Genomic DNA, 11,583 nt, shown 5'->3' on the forward strand with positions numbered 1-11,583 from the left:
ATTTCGAAATAAATAATTTACGTTACAAAACTTCGTTTTACTTACACATAGTATAAAATAAAAATAGTAATCATTAAAATATTGAAGGTTCCTATACTAGATATCGATATGCAATTACAACCCTAGCAAAGTATCGATAATCGATAAGTTATTACGAACGTCACTAATACTGTCAGAAAATAAGGCATTATGTTGGTAGCTCCGCCTGTAGTTTGTGCGGTTGGTAAAGATTTGCGGGTCGTTCTCTGAAATGCATATGTGTGCGTGAGCTCAAAAAATATCTATGGAGTGCCGTCTCTTACTCTTTTAAGCTCTTTGTGTAGTTGTGTGAAAAATTGTAATTTTTGAGAAGAAAAATAAATCTTTGTATTGATTAGGTAATTAATTTTGTAAGCGAAATGAGTCGTCGTGATAAGAAAGAAGATGAAGATGCCGTGGGAACTATTTTTCAAAATCTGGATAAGACTACGCTTATCCAAGAAGCGAGGTATTTTAATTCTACCCCTGTGAACCCTCGAAAATGTATACATATCCTCACAAAGATCATTTATTTGCTGTATCAGGGAGAGAAACTGGGTACGCAAGAAGCAACAGACGTGTTCTTTGCTACTACAAAGCTGTTTCAATCGAAAGATGTAGTTTTGCGTCGCCTGGTATACCTGTGTATCAAGGAGCTGAGCCCCATGGCTCAAGACGTCATCATTGTGACTTCTTCGCTAACGAAAGACATGACTGGGAAAGAAGATTTGTACCGAGCGGCTGCTATTAGAGCATTATGCTGCATCACAGATAGCACGATGCTTCAAGCTATTGAGCGTTACATGAAGCAGGCAATTGTTGATAAGAATCCGGCGGTCAGTTCAGCGGCTCTTGTTTCGGCGCTGCACTTGTCGGCGACTGTCCCAGACCTCGTCCGGCGTTGGGTGAATGAGGCTCAGGTAATATTCTAGCACAATATTTATTCTGAATAAATATAATTTAGCTTCTTATTGAATAATAAGCTGTTTGCGAATATATCAATGGTTAATGGTTATGCCATGTAAGTGAATTAATTCTTGTTAGTTTCTGCGGAAGACTATTGACATGCACTTTTGAACATGTCATGATAAATGCTGAGCGGGGGCCCGTTGGCACAGAATACATGTCTTCTTTTTTTGTCATGTGCCAATAAATTATTTCTATTTGTTTCTTCCCACCTTTCTTACTTTATACTTCTTATAAATGTGCAACTTTGTTACGATGGATGTATCGTTAGTCTTTATTCGAAAAAGTATTGAACAGATTTGAAAGGTATTTGACAATAATGTTGCGGAATAACATAATGATGTTTCATTACAAATCCACATTAGAAAAGCCACAGGCAAAAGCTACTTATATTGTAATGTTTGACCTAGTTACTGATGTGAATAAGTTATCAAATTCAAGTTAAATCTTATCTTCTCTCGTATTGCATCATCATAATACTGTTTTACTAGTTTAGAAAATTATTAACACATCCAGCTCTGCGATACAATCAGAATCTTAAGTCTTATATCATTGGTATAATTAATCAAAATAAATAAAGTGTGCCCCTATGTAAAACAGTGGTTCTTAACCTTTAAGTCACAATAGACCATTTTACCAAATTTCTATCTTGTCAGGGACCACTTTTTTTTTATTAAAGTCCTATGAAAGGGGAGGTCGATTTTTCGCCCGCTGTGCGCCGTTTGCGTTGTGTTTATTCGACTCATCACGTCACGTCACTTGTTTATTACGATGTCTTCGTGGACCACTTGGAATGCCTCCAGGGACCACCAGAGGTCTGCGGACCACCGGTTAAGAACCACTGATGTAAAATATAACATCTCTCTGTAGCACAAGTGCGAACAGAAAATTATGATAAGCTATGAGTGAGTAACATTATAATTTTAAGGTTGTGCTGTGCTAGAATTCTGTGGTTACTGTTTAACTACATGAGCTAAAATAAATAAAAACATTGTAAAATGTGTTTTCTGCAATACAGGAAAATATGATAGTTAACTTCTAATATGCATATTAACTTCTTAAGCTCATACACATTACAGTACATTTGAATCACTATAGTTTTGATTTTTCAACAAGAGAGCCTAATCAATTTATTGTAACAAATTAACATATTATGAATGAGGTTTGTAATATCACCACATCAATGATGTAATTATCATTGATGCGGATCTTCATATACAACGTGTCCCAAAATTCAAGGATAAGCCGGCGCCGCAGGATGGACATAGTCATGACTACTTTAGGAAAAATAAGAAAAAAAATCTATCTCAATTATTTTTTAAGTTACACAATAAATTATGAAATTCGTCGAAAATTGACACCCCTTATGATATTTTACATTACCACGACCACAATTTTTCAAATACTTCTGTTTTTTTATTTGTATCGGCAACTTAAGTAGTGCTGCTGTCCTCTCCAATTCTTAAAACCCTCAGAATCCTTGCAGTTTTTACACAAAAGTTAATCAAAATATGATATTTCCTTAAAATTTTGAACGATTTTTACTTTCACTCCACTTTGACTCGTCGTTTTGTAATAAAACAGTATGAACACTACTGCGGCAAGTTTTTTATAAAGTTGCCGCAACTATCCAAGATTCCAAAATGGTATAATACTCTAAGAAAACTAGTCGCAATAAAGATATGCGTACCATTTTTACAAACACTTCGCTTGTTAGTAGTATGGGATAAATCTTGCAACTAAATTTAAAACCAGTTCTCCTCAACCAATTGAGCTGAAATTTGGTATACTTATGTAAGTACGATGACATTGCAATATTATGGTATCATTGAGCTGGATGGAGTCTGGAGGTGGCCATATGAACTTCTAAACGAAACGGCGGAATCGCATCTAGTTTGGGTTCGTTGGATATCTTTTCGAGCACTTTAGTGCTAGATGATGTCCAGGGTCCTGATGATGAGGCCAGGAGCTGGCCAAAGGAACTCCTAATCGAAATGGCGGAAGATTATCGAGTTTGGGTTCGTTGGATTTGACTTTCCGAGCACTTGGACCATGAGATTGAGAAACAACTAAAAAGTGTAAAATAAAGTTATACTTAATAAAAAAAACTATTTTAAAAACAAGCATTAATGCGAAATTTTACGAAAGAATTTAACGATAAAAATAATTGTATGCAAGGTTCAAATAATTTCGAAAGTTTGTAGCGCAAACAGAAAAAAAAAGGAATAAATTCCATGCGCAATTATAACTTTATTTTAAACTTTTTAGTTGTTTCTCAATCTCATGGCCCAAGTGCCCGAGAAGACAAACCCAACGAACCCAAACTCGATAAGCTTCCACTATTTCGTTTAGGAGTTCCTATGGCCAGCTCCTGGCCACCTCTTGACTTCATCATCAGGATCCTGGACATCATCTAGCACCAAAGTGCTTGAAAAGACAAATCTAACGAACCTAAACTAGATGCAATTCCGCCGTTTCATTTGGAAGTTCCTATGGCCACCTCCAGACTCCATCCAGCTCAATGATACCATAATATTGCATTGTCATCGTACTTACATAAGTATACCAAATTTCAGCTCAATTGGTTGAGGAGAACTGGTTTTAAATTTAGTTGCAAGATTTATCCCATACTACTAACAAGCGAAGTGCTTGTAAAAATGGTACGCATATCTAATTTGCGACTAGTTTTCTTAGAGTATTATACCATTTTGGAATCTTGGATAGTTGCGGCAATTTTATAATAAACTTGCCGCAGTAGTGTTCATACTGTTTTTTTACAAAACGACGAGTCAAAGTGGAGTGAAAGTAAAAATCGTTTAAAATTTTAAGGAAATATCATATTTTGATTAACTTTTGTGTAAAAACTGCAAGGATTCTGGGGGTTTTAAGAATTGGAGTGGACAGCAGCACTAATAAAGTTGCCAATACAAACAAAAAAACAGAATTATTTGAAAAATTGTAGTCGTGGTAATGTAAAATATCATAAGGGGTGTCAATTTTCGACGAATTTCATAATTTCGTCAGTTGCAGGTTCACTTGGGGTAACTGACAAAATACGGTTTTTGAGTTAAATATACAGTTTTTCTTAGTTTTTTCCAGGGTTCGAGGATATATATCAAGGGATATATATCTTGATATATATCGGATATATATCCGATATATATCAAGGCGGTTTTAATGATATATATCAACTTTTAAAATTTGTTACTGTATTTGAACTTTTTGACATAAGATTTTAATTTTTTTAGTTCATTTTGCCGTATTTCAAAGAAATTTTATGTTTTTGCTTTATTTCTCTGATTTTATGTTTTAAAAACATTAAAAACATGTTTATGTAACACTTATGCAATAGTATTCATGAATAATACAATAAAATAATAGTATGGCTTTCATACAAAATTGATATATATCAAAGTTGATATATATCCGATATATATCATAAATATCCGATATTTTGATATTTATAATAAATATCGGATATTTTCGAACCCTGGTTTTTTCTGCTCTTTCGAATGGTATACGTAAAAAAATTCTAGCTTTAAAAAAAATACAATTACACGGACATTTTCAGGTGTGAAATTTTCAGATTTCCTTCACAATTTTGGTGTAACTGACATTGTAATAATTTTACCAGGTTGAATTGGTGAATCTGTAATAATGTAAAAATTTTGCTTCAAAACTTTGCAATTACACTGATTTGCTAAGGTTTATAACATGAAATAAAATAGGAATTTAGAAAGTTTTAAGGCATATTACGTTATTATTATACCAGCAGTATCAGTTAAAGAAGTTAAAGTTGGCTCAACAAAAAAAAATTGAAATTGAGTAAACTATCCAGCCAACTAGGCGTCACTGCGCGTTGCTAACATTAACCTGTTGTTACTCTGTTACTTTTACTGTTGTAGTACTCATGACCTTAATTCAACATTGCTATAAAGAGGTGGGAAATTAAATCCGTTTTGTCTTCAGTTTAAGTTGCCCCGTAGAGCTAATTACGGTATTAGTAAGTCAAAGCTTAAAAAAATATAGAAATTACTTAGTTTCACAGTAATACTTTAGTTATTTCAATATTTCTGTCTTAAAAAAATTAAATACACATATTTTCTTGATTTTCGTGGCTTTTTTAACATTTTTTAATGAATAAAATAAAAGTTACTTCTAATAAAATTAAAAAAAAAATAAAGAAAACGACAAAATGTTAATTTTTTCATGAATTCTCTTATTTTTTAATACTTTTACATAAATTATACAGCAACTAAGTAAACAAAACCCAGCAAATACATCAAATTATTTTAATTTGGGCAGTACTTACACCAATTTTTTTTTTTTTTTTTTTTTTTTTTTTTTTCTCCTCTTATTATCTACGATCGGCCATCCATAGCCATAATTAGATGTGTTCTGGGAGCGGATTATTTGACTGGTATTCCATTGAATAGCAAAGTCCATCACTGGTAAGAGCTCTAATTTCTCTCGCTGAGCTCGAGGATGTGCCATCTCTTGAGGCGCTTTGTATCTTCGTCCATTAGCAGGTTCTTGGCCAGCGCGTTGCTATGTCTGTCGAGTCTCTGTCTGTACTTTTTGCTGTAGTTGCTCACTTCCTCCTTTACAGTCGGCATCTCAAGGTATTCGTGTATTTCTGCGTTTCTCACAAACCAGTGGGCGCTGGAGACTGTTCTCAATGCGATGTTTTGGAATCTCTGTATTATTTCCAGGTTGGAGTTGCTAGCAGATCCCCAGAGTTCTATTCCGTAGGTCCAGATTGGTTTGATAATAGACTTGTAGACGAGCAGTTTGTTGTTGATAGAGAGTCGGGATTGTCGTCCTATCAGCCATGACAGGTTCCTGAGTTGCATATTTGCTTCAGTTCTCTTGGCTTTAACATGATTTGCCCAGGTTAGCCTTCTATCGAGGTGCAAGCCCAGGTACTTCACAGTGTTATTGGTTGGCAAGGGTTTGCCTTCCAAGGTGACAGGAGCACAATCACCTTTTCGAAGGGTGAAGATTATTTGTGTGGACTTAGTTACGCTGGGCCTGATTCTCCATTTTTTCAGCCACAAGTCTATTTTGTTAAGCTGGGTCTGCAATTTGGTTGATGCCTTTTCCGGGTCTGTATCGCTTGAGAGGCACGCGGTGTCGTCTGCATAGGTAGCCGTCACTACATCAGGTGTCTCAGGCAGGTCTGCCGTATATATGGAGTATAGGACAGGTCCCAGCACTGATCCTTGCGGTACTGAGGCTCTGATTTCACACAGCTTGGAGAATTCTTCTTCATATTTTACTTGAAACCTTCTTTGTTCCAGGTAGGATTTTAGGATCATGTAGATTGAGTTCGGTAGTAGGGTTTTTAGTTTGTATAGTAGACCCTTGTGCCAGACTTTGTCGAATGCCTGTTGTATGTCTAGGAATACAGCAGAGCAGTATTCTTTTTTCTCAAGTGATTGCCTGATTTTTTGGACCACTCTGTGCACTTGCTCAACAGTAGCATGTTTCTCCCGAAACCCAAACTGGTGATCCGGTATGATCCCATTCTCATCCAATATAGGCTTCAGTCTCCACAGTAGTATCTTCTCGAACAACTTAGATAAGATTGGAAGTAGACTTATCGGTCTATATGAACTGGGTTCAGTTGGAGGTTTTCCTGGCTTCGCAATCATGCATATGGTAGATATCTTCCAGATGTTTGGGAAATGGTGTATTCTGAGGATTGCATTGAATAGCATTGTTAGAAATACTATTGGTTTTCTGGGTAGTTGTTTGAGAATTTCCCCCGTTATAAGATCGAAGCCTGGTGCTTTTTTGTTGGCTAGTTTAAATATTGTTCTTTTGAGTTCCCTAGGAGTCACCAAAGCCAGTGGCAATGTCAATTGTTGATCACTTTGGATCATCATTTCGACTTCTGCTTCGAATTCTGTAGAGGATGACTCGTTCGGAGTGAAAACTTGACTAAGGTGTTCTGCAAACAACTCCGCTTTCTCTTTTCCGCTTCTGGCCCACGCTTCAGCTGCACTTTTTCTTATCGGTGGAATGTGATTTTGTGGTCTTTTGAAGTTTTTAGTTATTTTCCAAAGGGAGTAGCCGTCTTTTTTGTAAGCGGATAAATTGGACAGCTTATGTTGGAATGCTTCATTTTGATTCTCTTTTATAAGTTCTTTCAGCTCTCTGGAGGCTCTGTTATATTTTGCTCTGTCACCATGATGTCTACCTGTCTGCCATTGCCTTCGTAGTTTTCTTTTTTCTACCAACTTGTTACGTATTTCAAGTGGAATATTATTTTTTGGGGCAGGGTTATTTAGGGCCGGTGTTGCACGCCACGCGGCGACCTGGATGAGATTTGTTATATAGAAGGCAGCTTCTTCTATATCCTCTGCTGTTTTTAATTTAACTTTCAAGTCTATTTCCTGTTCTATGTATCTTGCAAATGAGTCCCAGTCGGTTTTGTGGTTAAATAATGTCGATATCGGTTCTTTAGTTATTACTGAGGTACTAAACGTTGCTATAATTGGTGTGTGGTCAGATACAGAGTCAAGTGAGGATTCAATTTTGAAGTACATTTCTGATAGACCTTTCACAACAAAGAAGTCCACAAGATCAGGAATTTTATTCGCGTCAGTCGGCCAGTACGTTGGCTCGTTTGTTCCCAGTGTTATTAGTTTCTGGTTGTCGATACTCTTTTTTAGTTCTCTTCCTTTGGTAGTCGTTTAATTACACCAATTTGACCTATGTTTTTTCCAAAAGTATGGTGTAAAATTAGTGTAACTGTCAAAAGTACAAAAATACATTGGTGTAACTGCAATTTATTTCCTTAACTAAGACATATTAGATAATTCTTTTTATTTAATCTAAAACCGCGTAGAATTCTAAGCATTTCTGTGAAAACAGATCCAAAAAAGGTTAAATATGAAAAAAGTTATGTCCGATTAAAGACGAAAAAAAACTTTAAACGGCTCTACTGAAAAACTGTATTTTGTCAGTTACCCCAAGTGAACCTGCAACTGACGATTTATTGTGTAACTTAAAAAATAATTGAGATAGATTTTTTTTCACTTTAGTGCTAGATGATGTCCAGGGTCCTGATGATGAAGTCAATTATAATTTTCAAACGAAGTCAAGCTTGTTTTTAAATAAGTTTTTTTTATTACAACTTTATTTTAAGCTTTTTAGTTGTTTCTCAATCTCATGGCCCAAGTGCTCGGGAAGACAAATCCAACGAACCCAAACTCGATAAGCTTCCGCCGTTTCGTTTAGGAGTTCCTATGGCCAGCTCCTGCCACCTCTTGACTTCATCATCAGGACCCTGAACATCATCTAGCACTAAAGTGCTCGAAAAGACAAGTCCAACGAACCCAAACTAGATGTAATTCCGCCGTTTCGTTAAGAGTTCCTATGGCCACCTCCATACTCCATCCAGCTCAATGGTACCATAATATTGCATTGTCATCGTACTTACACAAGTATACCAAATTTCAGCTCAATTGGTTAAGGAGAACTGGTTTTAAATTCAGTTGCAAGATTTATCCCATACTAACTAACAAGCGAAGTGCTTGTAAAAATGGTACGCATATCTTTTTTGCGACTAGTTTTCTTAGTATATTATACCATTTCGGAATCTTGGATAGTTGCGTCAACTTTATAAAAAACTTGCCGCAGTAGTGTTCATACTGTTTTTTTACAAAACGACGAGTCAAAGTGGAGTGTAAGTAAAAATCGTTCAAAATTTTAAGGAAATATCATATTTTGATTAACTTTTGTGTAAAAACTGCAAGGATTCTGAGGGTTTTAAGAATTGGGGTGGACAGCAGCACTACTTAAGTTGCCGATACAAACAAAAAAACTGAAGTATTTGAAAAATTGTAGTCGTGGTAATGTAAAATATCATAAGGGGTGTCAATTTTCGACGAATTTCATAATTTATTGTGTAACTTAAAAAATAATTGAGATAGATTTTTTTTCTTATTTTTCCTAAAGCAGTCATGACTAGGTCCACCCTGCGGCGCCGGCTTATCCTTGAATTTTGGGACACGTTGTATATATGAAGATATTAATATATATTCTTATAGATTAATATCTTCATAATCTTATTTATGTTGTTGCAGGAAGCCATCATGTCCGAAAACGCGATGGTGTCGTACCACGCACTGGCGGTAGTAGCTGGAGCCCGGCGCAACGACCGCCTGTCAACTGTCAAGCTGGTCACCAAGTTTTCACGAACACCGCTTCGATCACCATATGCACTTACCCTTCTCATACGCTATGCTGCTAAATTATCTGAAGAAGATGAAACTGATGCTGCTGATGGATATTTAGATTTCATAGAATCTTGTTTGCGACACAAATCAGAAATAGTCGTTTACGAAGCTGCTCATGCAATTGTAAATTCCAGTAAGTCTACCAAAGCAATTGCTCATGCCGTTTCTGTACTACAAATATTTTGCGGCTCGTCTAAACCACACCTGCGATTTGCTGGAGCTCGAACTCTAGCTAAACTAACAGCCAAACATCCAAATGCTGTCGCTGACTGCGCTCCTGACTTGGAGAACTTGATTTCAGACCCAAATAGATCTGTAGCTACTTTGGCCGTAACCACCCTGCTGGCCACTGGAACTGAAAGTTCCATCGATCGCTTGATGAAACAAATATCAGGCTTCATGTCTGAAATATCAGATGAATTCAAAATAGTTGTTGTTCAAGCAATTAGACGGTTGTGCTCTAAATATCCTCGCAAACATCAGTCTTTGGCCGCATTTTTGGCTGGTATGCTTCGTGACGAAGGTGGTGTACAATACAAGACGGCTATTGCTGATGCTATAATAGCGCTGGTTGAAGAAAACCCAGAAGCTAAAGAAACTGGCTTGGCACATCTCTGCGAATTTATTGAAGATTGTGAACACACATCATTGGCAGTACGAATACTGCATGTATTAGGTCGTGAAGGACCAAAAGCGCGTCAACCTTCCCGGTACATACGGTATATTTATAATCGAGTCATCTTGGAATCTGGTGCAGTTCGTGCCGCAGCAGTTTCAACGGTAGCCCGCTTCGGAGCTACGCGGCCTGAGCTTCTTCCCAATATCCGAGTCCTCTTAGCTCGTTGTACGTTGGACGATGACGACGAAGTTCGCGACCGAGCTATTTACTATAGTGCTATCCTGGATTCGGGCGATCCTCAACTCATTAACGACTATATTATTAACGTACCTATTCCAAATCCAGTTCTTTTGGAAAAGGCTCTGGAAGATTTTGTGAATTCAGGTAAAGCAGAAGAGGAAACATTTAATATTGCTGCCGTTCCTTCAGCTGAAGAACCAAAAGAAACCAAAGAAACGCCAATAGAAATAGAATCTCGCAAACAGCCAGTGGTGTCGCGAGAGGAAAAGTATGCAGAAGAATTAAAGGTTGTGCCTGGAATTGAGAAAATTGGACCAATATTTAAAACTTGCGAAAGTATCGATCTAACCGAACCTGAAACTGAGTATCGCGTTCGTTGCGTAAAACATATCTATTCTCGGCATGTGATCCTTCAGTTCGAATGCTTAAATACACTTAGCGATCAACTTCTTACAAGAGTTCACGTCCGTTTGTGCCATCCTCCTGGTTACAGGCTATTAAGTGAAGTACCATGTGACGTATTACCTTACAACAAACAAGAGAGCATTTTCTACCTGTTATCTTTTCCTGAAAATCCACTGGATTCGGAATGCTCATTTGAAGCAAGCTTAGAGTTTGTGGTGCGTGATTGCGACCCAACAACGGGTTTGCCGGATGGTGGTAGTGGATATACAGATACTTATCCACTGGAGGAATTCGAAATAAGATGTGCTGACCAATTTAGATTGCGGGCCGCCGGTGACGATTGGGAATCTTCTTGGAATGCTGCGGCTTCCGCGGACGAAGCGAGTGATACGTTTGGCTTGTCCCAATCAGACGTTGGAGAAGCTGCTGTGGCTGTTTGTGAGCATTTGGGTCTGCCCAAGGCGTCTATTGACGGAGATGCCGTCAAGGACATTCGTGGCGGAGGAATGTGGCGTGGAGGAAACCCTATACTCTTGCGAGCCCGCCTCGTGTCTGCTCAGGGCGCTGTCACCATGCAGCTGACAGTGCGCTCAACCCAGGCCCAGATAGCTACTTTCCTGTTAGCTGCTGTTGGTTAATCATTCTACTTATTAAGTTACTATACTTATTAAATATTAAATGTTAGATCCCCAAGTTTACCCTACTGTGCCTTTCTTTCATACTTATCTATTTTATATTTAAGAAAATTGAGTTGTCTAAGACTACCTACATATATCTTTTTGTCTATTTACAAACTCCAATATGATTCATGATTATTTTGTAATTTATAATAATTATAGTAGATTGATGTTTAGAATCTTGTATTTTCATTTGTAACAACTTGTTGCCTGCAATTTTGACGTAACTTATGAGGGGTTTCAGTGAGTATAGCTAGACAGTTTTCGATATCTACATTATGCTAATATTGTAAAGAGGAAGGATTTGGTTTTGTTTCTTTGTATTGAATAGGCTCTGAAACTACTGGACCGATTTAAAAACACTTTCTTTAACCATTAGAATCCTACATTATTTCTGATGACTATAGGTGGT

At 37.1% G+C, this 11,583-nt stretch overlaps 1 protein-coding gene across 1 annotated transcript; it reads left to right on the forward strand.

The window, feature by feature from the left end:
* The first annotated feature begins 300 nt into the window (after positions 1-300).
* LOC135086803 (coatomer subunit gamma-2-like) lies at positions 301-11,350 on the forward strand. The gene is made up of 2 exons (XM_063981596.1): positions 301-938; positions 9,078-11,350. The coding sequence occupies exons 1-2, from the start codon at positions 399-401 to the stop codon at positions 11,130-11,132; spliced, it is 2,595 nt and encodes an 864-aa protein (XP_063837666.1). The 5' UTR covers positions 301-398; the 3' UTR covers positions 11,133-11,350.
* The last annotated feature ends 233 nt before the right edge of the window (positions 11,351-11,583 follow it).

Source organism: Ostrinia nubilalis, chromosome Z (assembly GCF_963855985.1).
Source record: "Ostrinia nubilalis chromosome Z, ilOstNubi1.1, whole genome shotgun sequence".
Lineage (NCBI taxonomy): Eukaryota > Metazoa > Arthropoda > Insecta > Lepidoptera > Crambidae > Ostrinia > Ostrinia nubilalis.